This window comes from Dendronephthya gigantea, unplaced genomic scaffold (assembly GCF_004324835.1).
Source record: "Dendronephthya gigantea isolate DGI-Jeju-01 unplaced genomic scaffold, DenGig_1.0 000184F, whole genome shotgun sequence".
Taxonomy (NCBI): Eukaryota; Metazoa; Cnidaria; class Anthozoa; order Malacalcyonacea; family Nephtheidae; genus Dendronephthya; species Dendronephthya gigantea.
Window position 1 is genome coordinate 21,871 of NW_021163194.1, and position 16,073 is coordinate 37,943.

General features: G+C 36.8%; 2 protein-coding genes and 1 long non-coding RNA gene across 5 annotated transcripts; 1 reads left to right on the forward strand and 2 right to left on the reverse strand.

The window, feature by feature from the left end:
* Nucleotides 1-2,541: 2,541 nt before the first annotated feature.
* Nucleotides 2,542-3,692, reverse strand: LOC114538438. Of its 3 annotated transcripts, none has more exons than XR_003688738.1 (3): nucleotides 3,672-3,692; nucleotides 2,857-2,942; nucleotides 2,542-2,655 (listed from the first exon to the last, which is right to left on the reverse strand). It is a non-coding gene; the product is annotated as an uncharacterized LOC114538438 (long non-coding RNA). The 3 variants fall into 3 exon arrangements; XR_003688736.1 differs by lacking the exon at nucleotides 3,672-3,692 and adding an exon at nucleotides 3,606-3,656; XR_003688737.1 differs by lacking the exon at nucleotides 3,672-3,692 and adding an exon at nucleotides 3,452-3,504.
* Nucleotides 3,693-5,293: 1,601 nt separating this feature from the next.
* Nucleotides 5,294-13,092, reverse strand: LOC114538430 (protein OSCP1-like). The gene is made up of 13 exons (XM_028559606.1): nucleotides 12,781-13,092; nucleotides 11,534-11,688; nucleotides 10,846-10,881; nucleotides 10,424-10,555; nucleotides 9,359-9,439; nucleotides 9,172-9,275; nucleotides 8,812-8,940; nucleotides 8,410-8,503; nucleotides 8,225-8,321; nucleotides 7,480-7,525; nucleotides 6,947-7,010; nucleotides 6,154-6,220; nucleotides 5,294-5,419 (listed from the first exon to the last, which is right to left on the reverse strand). Exons 1-13 carry the CDS (start codon nucleotides 12,890-12,892, stop codon nucleotides 5,376-5,378), a joined length of 1,161 nt encoding a protein of 386 aa, XP_028415407.1. The 5' UTR covers nucleotides 12,893-13,092; the 3' UTR covers nucleotides 5,294-5,375.
* A 157-nt stretch (nucleotides 13,093-13,249) lies between these two features.
* On the forward strand, nucleotides 13,250-16,062 carry LOC114538440 (mitochondrial genome maintenance exonuclease 1-like). Its single transcript, XM_028559617.1, has 4 exons — nucleotides 13,250-13,439; nucleotides 14,400-14,762; nucleotides 15,002-15,316; nucleotides 15,733-16,062. Exons 1-4 carry the CDS (start codon nucleotides 13,395-13,397, stop codon nucleotides 16,060-16,062), a joined length of 1,053 nt encoding a protein of 350 aa, XP_028415418.1. The 5' UTR covers nucleotides 13,250-13,394.
* The last annotated feature ends 11 nt before the right edge of the window (nucleotides 16,063-16,073 follow it).

The following is a 16,073-nucleotide window of genomic DNA, read 5'->3' on the forward strand; positions in this document are numbered from 1 at the left end:
ATTTTCAATAAAAAGAATGTGTCACATGCATATATTCAACCCAGACATATGTCACTATTTAATTTGAACACAGAAAAACTGGGTATCACCCTTCTGAGTACTACAGAATATAAATCACATGGAAATCAGAAAAATTCCCCCCAAGTTTAAAATAGTAACTGCTGATCTTTTTCGTGGATATTTATTGTAAGACCACCACAGGAATTTTAGTAATCAGCCAGACTGGTTCAACTGTTATAGCATTAAGTTTCATCATTGGTCTCACACATGGTGACCAAAGCAAATTTCAATTTCATAGTTGTCATCTCAACAATGTAGTGGCTTTTTAAAATCAAATGCTGACCATCCATGACAAAATCAAATTACCTCTGTGCAGAAATCTTGTCACTTCCAATGTTCATCTGACAGTAAAGTTCATATCCACAACTCATGTTGCACTCTTGACCAAGAAAAATCTTGAATAAAGATATATAAATAAGACATGATTAATATAAAATTCCATTTTCAACTATCTTAATTATTGTCTAGTTTTTGGTCAGGTATTCTATACCCGGGCACTCGGGCAGTTGATATGTATTACAAGGTCACTACAAGAATTTCAGCTGCAAGGTTAATATAAATTTTGAAGAAACAATCGAATTACCTTTGCGCAGAAATCTTGTTCACTTCCAATGTTCATCTGACAGTAAAGTTCATATCCACAACTCAAGTTGCACTCTTGACCAAGGAAAATCTTAAATATAAGAAGACATGATTAATATAAAATTGCATTTTCAACTATCTTAATTATTGTCTAGTTTTTAATCAGGTAATCTATGGTTATACTTCATCCCTCTACATATAACTATGGTTGCTATATTTATTTAAAGACCACCACAGGAATTTATTACTGGTGACACATAGTGAGCATAGAAGCAATGTTAACTTAGTAATCTTAACAAAATTTGTGACTGCCTGACAATTTTTCAAAAAAAGATCCCAGTTGCAGCAAATTCCCCCTTATACTAAATAACAAAATATATACCCAGGCAGTTGATATGTATTACAAGATCACTACAAGAATTTCAGCTGCAAGGCTAATATAACTTTTGAAGGAACAATCGAATTACCTTTGCGCAGAAATCTTGTCACTTCCAATGTTCATCTGACAGTAAAGTTCATATCCACAGCTCATGTTGCACTCTTGACCAAGGAAAATCTTGAATATAGATATATAAATAAGAAGACATGATTAATATAAAATTGCATTTTCAACTATCTTAATTATTGTCTAGTTTTTGGTCAGATATTCTATGGTTATACTTCATCCCTCCACATATAACTATGGTTGCTATGTATTTAAAGACCACCACAGGAATTTATTACTGGTGACACATTGTGAGCATAGAAGCAATGTTAACTTAGTAATCTTAACAAAATTTGTGACTGCCTGACAATTTCCCCCTTATACTAAGTAGCAAAATATATACCCAGGCAGTTGATATGTATTACAAGGTCACTACAAGAATTTCAGCTGCAAGGCTAATATAACTTTTGAAGGAACAATCGAATTACCTCTGTGCAGAAATCTTGTCACTTCCAATGTTCATCTGACAGTAAAGTTCATATTCACAGGTCATGTTGCACTCTTGACCAAGAAAAATCTTGAATATAAGAAGACATGATTAATATAAAATTGCATTTTCAACTATCTTAATTATTGTGTAGTTTTAGCAGAAGGCACACAAACATCAAAGTAAAATACTTAACTTTGACCTGACAGCACAACAATCTTGCTCAGAAAGGTTCGCGAACGGTCCACGTGGATGGTTCTTCGCATCGCCATTTTGAATTCGGCCGGGCGAATCTTGAACTGATTTCTATTTCAACTGTTCTCTTGACGTTCGTCTTGATAACTGGCTGTTGAGATAAACGTTAATGACAAAATGTTAAGTTCTGCTTCAGTTTATGGGTGCGGATGTTGCTCATGACATAAATTTTCAGTAAAAAATTATCATCATTGCAGGCAGAATTAAGCTCGAAACTTTAGATAACCTTGTACGCAGAATATTTCATATTGTACATGGCTTTTTGTTATTTCTGGCCGACAATTAGCAGAAGGCACACAAACATGAAAGTACAATACTTAACTTTCACCAGACAGCACAACAATCTTGCTCAGAAAGGTCCGCGAACGGTCCACGTGTATGGTTTTAGTTCGGCATCGCCATTTTGAATTCGGCCGGGCGAGTCTTGAACTGATTTCAATTTTTCAAATGTTCTCTTGACGTTCGTCTTGATAACTGGCTGTTGAGATAAACGTTAATGACAAAATGTTCAGTTCTGCTTCCGTCTATGGGTGCGGATATTGCTCATGACATAAATTTTCAGTAAAAAATTATCATCATTGCAGGCAGAATTAAGCTCGAAACTTTAGATAACCTTGTACGCAGAATATTTCATATTGTATATGGTTTTTTGTTATTTCTGGCCGACAATTAGCAGAAGGCACACAAACATCAAAGTAAAATACTTAACTTTGACCAGAAAGCACAACAATCTTGCTCGGAAAGGTCCGCGAACGGTCCACGTGGATGGTTTTCTTTGGCATCGCCATTTTGAATTTGGCCGGGCGAGTCTTCACCTTCATCTTGACAACTAGCTGTTCAGATAAACCTATATACAACGAAAAAAAAGGGTTCGGCTCAGCTACACTGTACTCCTTAAGGAAGGCCTACGGCCTTCCCGTAGATTAGTGTAAAGGCCTACAAGTGGGAACTAGCAGCGTGCGGGGGACCAAAACGCTCTAGGCAAACGGTCCCCTACTGGGGTCGGACAAAGCAACCGCAGATTACGCATATAATCGCCGGAACCCACCTTTTAGTCAACGGCGAACTCCTTCTTCCTCGAACAATCTTCAATCTTGCTGAGCTTCGATCTTGCTGTCCACCTTCGATCGCCACCTAATTAAAGAAATTTTTTTTTAACGTTGAGATTAGTTTTTAGGCGATAATTACCATGTGATCATAGCAGATCACGTGGTATGATAATGTACGACAACATGCCGATCAACTCCGAACATCATCGTGAGCGATGTTACTATAAACGAATCGCTAAAAGCCTAGAAAAAAGTTGTCTTTTCCCATATTTCATAAAAGCAGTGCATTCTAGTTTTGTTCAGTTGAAGCACAATTTGTTTTTTGCTTCTAGTTTTTGGTTTCGTTTTAAAAGGTGAATAGTCGCTGTGTGCCGAATTCTTTGTATTTCTGATGTCAAACAATCCTGTACTTTTTGGTATCGTAAATATAAGCTCCTTTGTTTTGGAGACATACAACAGTTTTTTTTTATATTTTAGCCAAAACATATAGCAGCAATTACAGATTCACTAAGTTCATTCTCATCTTGATTCACAAATTTTTAAAGGACTTGAATCGATTCCATGCGGTCTACAATAGCTGGGCGAACGTCTTACACCTAAAGTCAGTCAAAGATTGTTGTATCTCAATTCTTTAGCTTCAGTGATAAACAACATGAAGAAAAATATCACACTTAATCACAGAAAACAACACAGATCAGTATACCATGAGAAACATTAAAAGGCCTTTATGATCTCTTATAATAATTACCTTGGCAAACATTTTGCAAGAAAACTCTCACAAAGTCCAGTTAACTGATAAACCTAAATGACATACCTCCGAATAGCTTTTGTTCTGCTCCGAGAAGGTCATCGTTGGCAGTTCCTTGGCTAGCAATAATAGAAAAAAATGATTAGGACTCTATATTCTGGATGGCGTTGGCCTTGCAGCACCTGTCCACAGGATGTAAATTGACAGTCATCTCAGGCAGTCATCTCAGGCAGTCATCTCAGGCAGTCATCTCAGGCAATCATCTGGGGCAGTCATCTCGGGCAATCATCTTGGGCAGTCACCTCGGGGAGTCATCTCAGGCAGTCATCTCAGGCAGTCATCTCGGGCAATCATCTCAGGCAGTCATCTCGGGCAATCATCTCAGGCAGTCATCTTAGGCAGTCATCTAAGGCAGTCATCTCAGGCAGTCATCTCAGGCAGTCATCTCAGGCAGTCATCTCAGGATCTCATCTCAGGCAGTCATATCGGGCAGTCATCTCAGGCAGTCATCTCAGGCAGTCATCTCAAGCAGTCATCTCGGGCAATCATCTCAGGATCTCATCTCAGGCAGTCATCTCAAGCAGTCATCTCAGGCAGTCATCTCAGGCAGTCATCTCGGGCAGTCATCTCAGGCAGTCATCTCAGGCAGTCATCTCGGGCAATCATCTCGGGCAGTCATCTCGGGCAATCATCTCAGGCAGTCATCTCGGGCAGTCATCTCGGGCAGTCATCTCAGGCAGTCATCTCAGGCAGTCATCTCAGGCAGTCATCTCGGGTAGTCACCTCAGGCAGTCATCTCAGGCAATCACCTCAGGCAGTCATCTCAGGCAGTGTTTAGTAGGACCCTACAATTATGCAAAGTAGAACACAATGGAACTGCAAACATGAAATATTGAAAATGATAGGAATCTTCGAAGTTTACTGAATCATCAAAGACTCACGGTCGAGAATTCCACGGGCGAGTTCTCGCCGTCGAGCGAGATTTTCACGTCGTCCACCCGGGCTCTCGGGAGCTTCGTTGCCGCCTAAAGATATGTTTGAATGTTTTAGGTTAGTTTGAGTTTGGTCGTGTGGTTGGTTGGTTGGTTCGTGTCAGCATTCGTTTTCTCGTCCTGTTTGAGGTCGAAATTTACCGACCGTCGATGTGACCTCATCTCACTGATGTGTGTCAAGGAACGAGATAGAAAAGTCTTCCTAGTAAAGTGTACCAAGGGCGATTTACTAAGAGATTTACCACCGGCTATCAGTGCTGGTGGTGAAAGACTTAGAATTTTTTAGACTTAGAGTTTTTGTCACCATTTAGAATTCCGGAATCTTTAAAACACGGAACGAGAATCTCCGGAATCTTTAAAACACGGAACGAGAATCTCCGGAGTCTTTAAAACACGGAACGAGAATCTTCGGAGTCTTTAAAACACGGAACGAGAATCTCCGGAGTCTTTAAAACACGGAACGAAAATCTTCGGAATCTTTAAAACCAGCTATCTTTGAAAAAGGGAACGGGGAATCGGGGAATAGGGAAATCGGGGAATGGGGGAACAGGGGAATCAAGGAATGGGGGAATCGGGTAATGGAGGAACTCGGGAGCGGGAAAACTGGGGAATGGAGGAACTGGGGAGTGGGAGAAATGGGTAACGGGGGAATGGAGAGCAGGGGAAGAACAGTTTAGAACTGATAGAGCTATCCAGTTTCATCAAATTTATTCATTCAAATATGTACAGCTAATTGTAAAATAATTCCTTAAAATTTCTAGAGTTCACAAGCCTTAAATCATGTTGAGTCCATAAGCTCCAACAAATCATCTCCTTTACTGCCTGAAAACCAAGAAAATAAACAAGAAATTGAATCTATTATATGTGTATAGATATTTATGAACAGCAGAATGATGAAATAAAAAAAATCGTATTTCAGTGTGTAAATTAATTTCATGCAATTTGATTGGACGTACGATGTTTTTCACGTGTGAAAAAATGCCATACACGGCTTTTGATTGGACGTACGATGTTTTTCACGTGTGAAAAATGCCATACACGGCTTTTGATTGGACGTACGATATTCTTCACACGTGAAAAATTGTCGTATGTCATTTTGGCGGCAATTTGTTTACATTTTCTTTCAAGATGGCGTCGAAATATAGGAGTGAGATTCAAAACATAATTCATATATTCAAGATATTTTTACATTAAGCACATTCTCAAATCGTTCGGAAAAAATGTCTAACTTCTATTGAACAAAATTACAAAGAAACTGAACGGTAATAAATATGTTTTCATGCATAAAGTTTCGATTTTGTTGCTCGCTGTGTTTTTGTATATTAAAAATTGTCGTTATCAAATTGATCTCTATACACATTTAATAAACAAATTACTTCATGGTTGGAAGAAGTAATCTCTATCTATAGGCCCTATAGCACTTCATGTTAACAACAACTTCATTGAAACACCATTGTTTTAAAAAAGGCTTACAGAAATCAATGACAGGGCACCTTTTTCAAGACTTTAAATTCTGTATAGTATATTTAATTATTTACACTGAAAATCAATCCTACCTGCACTTGAGGACTCGTCTATGGAGAATTCGCTCATCAGTTTGCTAAGTTCATTATGCTGCTTCGTCTACAAAAAAGATAACTTTTCAACTCATTGTTCGTTTTTTAAACAACAACTGGCTATATTTAAGAGGAGATTTTTTATTATGTCGCGTATTTTGGCGGGAAAACGCTCAAAACCTAAAATCTTTTCGGCGTACCACTCAAAATCCATTTATTTTACCTTTATTCTTTAGATTATGTTGTGAACTAAGTTTTGAACTGTATTTGGTGAATGCAAAACACCAAACAAAGGAGTTATTACAAAATATAATGCGGCAGCTGTCAACAATGTTATAATGTCAACGCCATTATAACTGAAATGAATACAAAAGAAGCTTCGATTCAAGTGTCATTTTCTTCTCGGCGTATCCCGAGAAGTCTTTTCATTTTCACAATATTTTGAGATTATACAGTAAACATACTTTGTGGATGCTTTTCAGGTTTGCAAAACATTTTTAATGCTGAAAATTTTAATGCTGTTGCATTAAGATATAACTGAGGTTTTGAGCATGTATTACGCGACATAGAAAAATATCTCCTCTTAAAAAGTTTTAAACTACAGTATGCAACGAAAAGATAGTTTTAAAAGAAGAAAATAATATATTCTTCATTTTCTGTCTACTGTAAATTCATGAATGAGTTTGAGGCAAGCAAGCTGTAAAAGTGTAGAAATTTTACAGCAAATGTTAAAACTTAAAAGCAAATCTTGTTTCAAGCAAATTTTATCGCAAAGAAAGGAAAACAACTGTACCTTTGTTGCGTCCACGGTGATGACGTTTCCAGAATGTTTCTTCACTCTGTGCACCTCTGCTTGCCTAAAAATTGAAGGAAAAAATTGGTTTAGTTCAATGGTTCTGAGATAAATTAACTTATCAACTGACAGTTTTCTTCCACTGATGAGTAAAATCATCTGGCATTAGACAGAGTAAAATACTAAAGTAGGTCACATCTGGGTGCATTGCAAGCTAATGGGTTAACAAGAGACACTGACAGATAGTTTTGTTAACTTATCAACTGACATTACTCTTCCACTGATGAGTAAAATCATCTGACATTAGACAGAGTAAAATACTAAAGCAGGTCACATCTGGGTGCATTGCAAGCTAATGGGTTAACAAGAGACACTGACAGATAGTTTTAACTTATTAACTGACAGTACTCTTCCACTGATGAGTAAAATCATCTGACATTAGACAGAGTAAAATACTAAAGAAGGTCACATCTGCGAGCATTGCAAGCTAACAAAAGAAAACTTCAGTAAATTATTGGTGAAACTATACTCACTGCTCTTCCTCATCAGTGTTAAAGAGATTAAGACGGAAAGTGTTTCCTGAGAAAAAAAGGAATAACAATTAAGAGGAGATTTTTTATTATGTCGCGTATTTTGGCGGGAAAACGCTAAAAACCTAAAATCTTTTCGGCGTACCACTCAAAATCCATTTATTTTACCTTTATTCTTTAGATTATGTTGTGAACTAAGTTTTGAACTGTATTTGGTGATTGCAAAACACCAAACAAAGGAGTTATTACAAAATATAATGCGGCGGCTATCAACAATGTTATAATGTCAACGCCATTATAACTGAAATGAATACAAAAGAAGTTTCGATTCAAGTGTCATTTTCGTCTCGGCGTATCCCGAGAAACCTTTTCATTTTCACAATATTTTGAGATTATACAGTAAACATACTTTGTGGATGCTTTTCAGGTTTGCAAAACATTTTTAATGCTGAAAATTTTAGTGCTGTTTCCTCTATTTATATATCCTCTATAAATATTTCCTCTTAATCTGATATGGAAATTAAATCATTGTTTAGATGCAAGAATTGATTCTAGTTTGCATCGAAGAATTTGGGGATAATTTTAAAGCTACAAGTAAAACCAATATCTGGGAAATAGCTAGTTTCAAACCCTCTTCTTTATCAAAATAATTCAAACTGCCATTTGCTGGTTTCTACATATGAAGGTGTTTAAAATAAAGTTGAGAAAAAAAAAGGTTTCAATCCATAACTGTCTCCCATGTATATACCTTTGTTTGCGGATGGCTTGTCAGTATTTCCTCCCATTAGATGAGCAAGAAGGTTGAGTTCTGCTTTGGCGATTGGGTTTGGGTTTTCGGTGGATTCCTGTTGCATTTAGACAAAGTTTAAGACCACTGTGAGCTCTAGCTTATAGTAATTGCGATGGTTCTAGATGCAATGGTCTCATACTTACAGCCTCAGTAAGAGTTGTCATTGATCCAGATCTGCTTGTTTCCTGCGGAACAGTTTTAGGAGGAGACGTCTCCACTGGCCTGGACGCAGTATACCTGGAAGGTGGAAGATTTTAGACCTGGTTAAGACAAAGATTTAACTATTCACTGTGAGTGAGATTTCTTCCTAGAGGTCTAGAAAAAATTTATATACATCTATAATTATCTTTTATTCATCTACTGTTACTACAGGAGGAAACCTAAACTAAACTAACTTTATTTATACTGGACAGCTCTATCAGTTCTAAACTGTTCTTCCTAGAGGTTCAGTAAGGATCATCTCTTAATTATTGATCCATTGTTACTACAGGAGGAAACCTAAACTAAACTAAACTAACTTTATGTATACAAAAGGATAGACTTACATATTAGTTCCTAATGTGATCACTCTGTCTCCAAAAAGTTCAAACGAGCCTTGCTTATCAGACAAATGATGCTTGCAGTTGCTGCTAAATTCGTTGGTTTTGTAAACCTTGCCATTTTCATCATAGTATCTGTGGAAATGTACAAATGACATGAAAAAACACAATACAATTGCTAGATAATACCTATCATATCTTGTGATAAAACAATACTATATTTCAACAATTGTAGAATATCATGGAACTATGTAAAATGTATGGTTGAAAAAGATTGTTCAACTTACTTTCTAAAATAATAAAATAATAAAATAAAATATTACATAAAAACATAAAAATGTGGAACATCCCAAATCGTCACCGTACCTGATTGTCCCAGGTACCTCTGACGAGAAAGGAACGGCTCCGTCGGTCGGCAATACAAATTTACCATTTGTGTTCTGAACTTTGTCTTTGAGAAATATTGACACCTGATCAAAGATGGGAGTATTCTCAGTGTTTTGAAAGCTAAACTTACAAAATTTTCATGCATTCATTTTGATAAGCGACTTACCCTGATATGCAGATCTTGGAGGAAGGAAAGCAAGGATTGTCGGATAAGTTGAAATTGTGCCAGGCTTAAGCAGGCGTAGTTCTGCAAAAAAGTAGGCAGTGATTAGGTTTAGAGAATTTTGTTATGTTTGCCATGATAGCAAGCTTGATAGGCCAGCCAATAAGCAAGAGTTTCAAAATTTAGAATTTGACTAGGGAAGAACAAGAGTTTTTGGGCAAAATAGCATTGTCAAACAAGTTATTGAACTATGGAAAGGCCTCAAACAAATAAACTTGAACAAACAAACAAAAAATGATTTAATTCATGCAGGTATTACTGTACTTCAGCATATAGTGACTAATGTAATCGGTGGCATACCCAGGGATGGGTTATTACCAACTACTGGGGGAGAGGTAAGGGGAGCTGGTGTTTGTACTCCAGTCAATGCACAGCAAATGGTCAGCATCCCTCCTCCCAACGCAGCCAAAAATTGATCAGGTTGTCGCATCAGGGGTGAACAATGTTGTACGTCCTACACCCTGGGAAGAGTATTGTTAACAATGTTGTTGAAGCTTGTTGAATCATCAATGTTGATGCAATCACGATGCAATGTTGTTGTAACAAGTTGCAACAACATTGATGATCCAACAAGCTTCAACAACATTGTTAACAATACTGTTCCCAGGGTGCAGCACAACATTGTTCACTCCTGTTTTTAACAACTTGCATCAACATGATGATTTTTAAATGTGTACAGAAACTGCTTAGTGTAACTGATGATTGAGGACCCCTGGTGATACAGAGGTGGGACCTTTTTAAAGGCATATTTGGCATTGCAACAACAAGGGGGAATTTTAGAATTCTGATTGGCTCTGCCTGAAAAATGTAAACAAATATGCAGATTTGTTTAAATGAAATTTCTCCTTGTTCATTGCAAGGGTTTGTCATAAATCATGTTTTACTCATTGGGGCGACCAAGTCTCAGGTTTTCATAAGCTACGACTGGGTTGCTAGTTCTGAATGCCCTAACTTCTGTTGTAGACTTGTAGTGCTTTATACATCTGACAATAATATTATTACCAGTACCTGATAAAGTAATTTATAAACGTTGTTAACTTGCTCCATGACGTGGTCATTTCCTGCAACAAATTTCCTCACAGCATCCATGTGGTTCAAAGTAATCAGAAGGATATCACGTGGACTCATGCTGAGCAAAACCTGGAACGAAAACACAATTGTACATAAAACAATTCAGGTTTACTGCTTTATGACAGTATAAAGATCCAAAGGGGTTTAATCTATTAATCTCCTGGTAAAACCACACTGGATTAAATTATCAATATGTACGCTATATGAGCATTGAGCAGATTAGGTTAAAACTATTAGGATATAGAATTACACAAGTTCTGTATTGTAATGATAATTTAATACACAATCTAATAAGTTTCTCAACAGGATGGGAAAGTGTATAAACCTTATATTAGAATGAATATTGTTTAGTTTTGTACCTGATATTTCAAAGCCATTGTCATAAGATCATACAACTAGATAAAAAAAACAAACAAATTTATTGAAAATAATTCATTTAGCTTGTACTGTAGGTACACCACGTAAGTATTTAACAATGCAAAGCTTTCGGTCCGCACCTACAAGCTAATTTCATTATTGATGTCACCATGCAAACATACAAGAATATTAAATTTATCGAAGTTGACAAGTTAACAGCAACCAGGTATTCATCAGATAAATCACCCCCTGATGAAGACACTAGACTGGAGTGTCAAAACATTGGGTCATCAATGTAATCTCCGCAGTAAGTATCCACCTAATATGAACGGGTTTTTTGATTGGCTTTTTATAACAATAGTGAACAGTGTTTATGATTTGTTCTTTTAGAAATCAATCTCTATAGTTCATTGTGTTTTATTGTTACCATCAACCTATAGCAAAGCTTGTTCATATAGGTCAATACTGACCCAATCTTTGTGAGGTGATTACTTTGATTACTTTCAATAATTAAACAAGAGTAGCAATATATAATTACGATGAACCAATTTATTGATTACTGTATCAGAGATGATATAATAATATTATAATTGCTTTAGCATGCTACTGGTCATTGTGAAATATACTGCTACCCTAAGTGCAATGATTATGCAAATCTATGGTAATCTCGAATCCTAAGTTACTTAATACCTTGTCCATACTGGCTGAGTTAAGTCTCATGATGGATGCATGAGCCAGGCGGTCGAAAACAGTTCTCATTGCTTTCTTTGAGTACGCATCTTGGGGCTTGAACAGTTCGTCCATAAATCTTTTATTAAACATACTTCCAATGATGTCATGAAGAACTGAAAATAGTATTTCAAGAAAGCAAATTAGTTGCTGTTAGTTATGACAATTGATGAATAAAATCATCTGACAAGAGACAGAGTGAAATACTGAAGTAGGTCACATCTGGGTGCATCGCAAGCTAATGGTTAACAAGAGACACTGACAGATAGTTTTGTTAACTTATTAACTGACAATACTCTTCCACTGATGAGTAAAATCACCAATGGAAGGGTATTGTCAGTTAATAAGTTAACAAAACTATCTGTGAGTGTCTCTTGTTAACCCATTAGCTTGCAATACACCCAGATGTGTCCTACTTTAGTACTGGACTGTAATACCAGATGATTTTACTCACTTGTGGAAAAGTATTGTCACTTAATGAGTTAAAAAAACTATCTGTCAGTGTCTCTTGTTAACCCATTAGCTTGCAATGCACCCAGATGTGACCTACTTTAGTATTTTACTCTTATAGAAATTATGTAACTCAGACAATACTCTTCCACTGATGAAAATATTAAAGTAGGTCACATCTGGGTGCATTGCAAGCTAATGGTTAACAAGAGACACTGACAGATAGTTTTGTTAACTTATTAACTGACAGTATTCTTCCACTGATGAGTAAAATCATCAGACATTAGACAGAGTAAAATACTAAAGTAGGTCACATCTGGGTGCATTGCAAGCTAATGGGTTAACAACTTGAGAAACTGACAACTGTTTTAACTGACAGTGCTGAGCAAAGTCGTCTGACATATCTAGACAAAGCAGGTGCTATAAGCTTGCATTAGCTGATTGCCATGACCTCAAACATGGAAACAAAACAAAATATTTAACCTATCTTCTATACTCAAAACAAACTTCACAAAACCTATTAAAATCCCATTAAGAAACATCTAAAATACTACAGCAACCCAGCTATTTGATCAAACGAAATAACACTACAAATCTGACGTAAATTAACAAAACAAAAGCCGTATATTCAAACGGGACAAGTTATGGCTTTGTTGCATAGAGACAAATTAGCCTCGTTTGTGCAAATGCAAACATATTTTGGCCGCTATATCGAAAGATCAACACACGGGAAAGACATATATTGCAAATATGCTTACCCTTTTGAGCTTTTTCTTGCGGGATGGACTGCGCTCGGAGTCTTTGGTCCAAAATATAAAGCATTTCTCCTCCGAGGTTTAAAAACAGAATCGGCAAAGTCTTTGTGGACATGTTGATTTTACGGTTCAAACAAACCTAATTTTTATCCAAACGTTGTCGATTCACGTGAAAATATGCGGCTTGGATGATGAATTTTAAGCCTGGAAGCAAAGATTTGCAGATTTTTTTGCAAAAACCTGTTAAAACGATGATTTTTTCAGCGATATTTGCAGACAGGACAGGCCGCAAATGCTCGCCGGTGTACAAACTATACCGGCAGGTGACCTGTTTAAAGTGGCTCTTCGGAGTTCCTCGAGGCGATTTCGGGTTTCGCTGGATGTTATTTCGAAAATATCGGGAAACAGTCGCGAATACGTCAACATTTTCTCGCCTTTTTCCAAATAACATCTGCCTGGATACGAACTCGGGGAATCCTTTGTATCAGCGAAATTTGTAAACAATAATTGTTTTGACAGGATTTGTGATGATTTTACGCTGAATTCTTCAGCGAAGGGGAATATTTTGAGTATTTCGAGCTATTTCACTAGCTTCTCGCAAGTTTTTAGTTAGATCAATGAAAATAGTCAAAATTTTGAATCGATTTTCATTTCGATGTAAGGTATGGTTATTATGTCAACTATTGTTATTACCACGTGCTTCTAAGCTCAAATCGACTGGCTGCATTTGACCATTTGCAAACGATTTTTTTGAGCATATATACATGAATTTGATATTATAATACACCTTTGGTATTTGTACAAAATCGTCAAAGAAGCTCAGACATGTTGGTCGAACCATTTTTATCTGTCAATTATAAACCCATATTATTTGAGTATAACCATCAATATTTTACTCTGTCTAATGCCAGATGATTTTACTCATCAGTGGAAGAATACTGTCAGTTAATGAGTTAACAAAACTATCTGTCAGTGTCTCTTGTTAACCTATTAGCTTTCAATGCACCCAGATGTGACCTACTTTAGTATTTTACTCTGTCTAATGCCAGATGATTTTACTCATCAGTGGAAGAGTACTGTCAGTTAATAAGTTAACAAAACTATCTGTCAGTGTCTCTTGTTAAACCAATAGGTTGCAATGCACCCAGATGTGACCTACTTTAGTATTTTACTCTGTCTAATGCCAGATGATTTTACTCATCAGTGGAAGAGTAGCTGTCAGTTAATAAGTTAACAAAACTATCTGTCAGTGTCTCTTGTTAACCCATTAGCTTGCAATGCACCCAGATGTGACCTACTTTAGTATTTTACTCTGTCTAATGTCAGATGATTTTACTCATCAGTGGAAGAGTATTGCCAGTTAATAAGTTAACAAAACTATCTGTCAGTGTCTCTTGTTAACCCATTAGCTTGCAATGCACCCAGATGTGACCTACTTTAGTATTTTACTCTGTCTAATGTCAGTTGATTTTACTCATCAGTGGAAGAGTACTGTCAGTTAATAAGTTAACAAAACTATCTGTCAGTGTCTCTTGTTAACCCATTAGCTTGCAATGCACCCAGACATGCCCTACTTTAGTATTTCACATAAATGGCCTAACTTATTTTATAAAATTGTTTAGGTATTTCAGTACAAACCTTTGTTTCATAACTCAACACATGCAGCAAGTTCAACTTATCATGACAGGACAAAAGATAGCACACCATTCATGAATCCAGACAGACAACAAAACCAGTGTAACCTAGACGTGAGAAGGACAGATTTTCCATTACAAGTTTCACTGTCTGCTACAAAAAATAACAACAACGGTCGTGTTTATTCGGGAGATAAGCCAAGCGTCACGACAATTCTGGACCAAACACGGCCAAAGAATGAATTCTATGCTTTGCTAAGTTGGAGAAGGGGTTTAATAAAAAAGTTGGGAGTGGAAGGTTACAATGATAAAGTCATGAATATCACAAACAGAGGAACGACTTTTCATCAGGTATATAACCCAGTACTTCTACCACCTTTTACAAAAACAAAAGTACCTGGGTGTATTTTGCTAGCCAACTCTATGACAAGGTTGACATTCTAATGATAGAAAATATGGTTTAACAATCACTTATGATGTCACTGAAATCACAGCACAACTTGTGCAAGAAATTCAAATGCTCGTATTTCATTATTTCAAATGTTATTTTACGATTTCTATGGTACAATTCTCTCACCTTCAAATTTTAGGCTGTAAAACATTATCTCCTAACACGCAGCCAGCCTTCAGTACGAGAGTGTAACCTTGGTCATTGGAAGAGTGTTCAGAATGTATTAAAAGACATTGAACTTGTCATAGCCCTGGAAAGTGGGGTCGTTCACCCGCAATTACGGTATGCAGGGACTCTGGATGGTATTGTGGTGTACCAGGGCAAACTCTGTGTTATTGAATGGAAGACGTCTGAACGCAAACGCACAGAGCCCAAAGACTGCTTCTCATATCCGCATCAGACTGTCGCATACGCTGGAGCAGTGAACTATGACCAGAAATACCATCCATTGCAGGTAAAGCGTGTTCAACCTACTAGCTAAAAGTATACCATAAAGGGTTGTATGTATACTGTCTAAAATATGCAAGGTCTGTCAAAGCTTCCTACAGTTTTAAACAAACACAATTTTGACAAAAAGTATGAATACACTGCTTATAGTATTATTAAATCCAGTTTAAACATGGTTGACAATCTGTTTATCAATAGGTGGGTTTCACTCAAGATTAATACATAGCAAAATGTTCACTTGGCGATCAACTTCACACATATTGCCGAATTATGGCTTGTTGAAGTGAACAAATTTCATTAAATTGCACATAACATCTGCTCAACATTGGGTCAAAACCATTGACCATGCACCAATGGCTAAATTTGTCACATGACTGAAACCCAGCTATACCTGACAATGTTCTAACAATTTTTCGCATGTAGATAGACCATGGGCTTATAGTTTTGGCTTACCTGGATGGCAGTCCTGCTGATGTGATATGGCTTCCACCGGAGACATGTGAATACTACTGGAACGAATGGCTTCGAAGAATTCAGGAGTATAATCACACAAACACGTCAAATATGCATCAAGGGAGACCAATCAGGGAACTGGCACAATATGTTAACGGTATTTCACACCACCAGCCAGTGCTGGATGGAAATAGCAACATTGTAGAAAATACTAACATTGCAGAATGGTCTGAAACGATTGTTGATGTTTTTGAAACAGATCCGTCAATTTGTGAGTTTGATGAAACTGAATATTCTTGAAATTTGAAAAA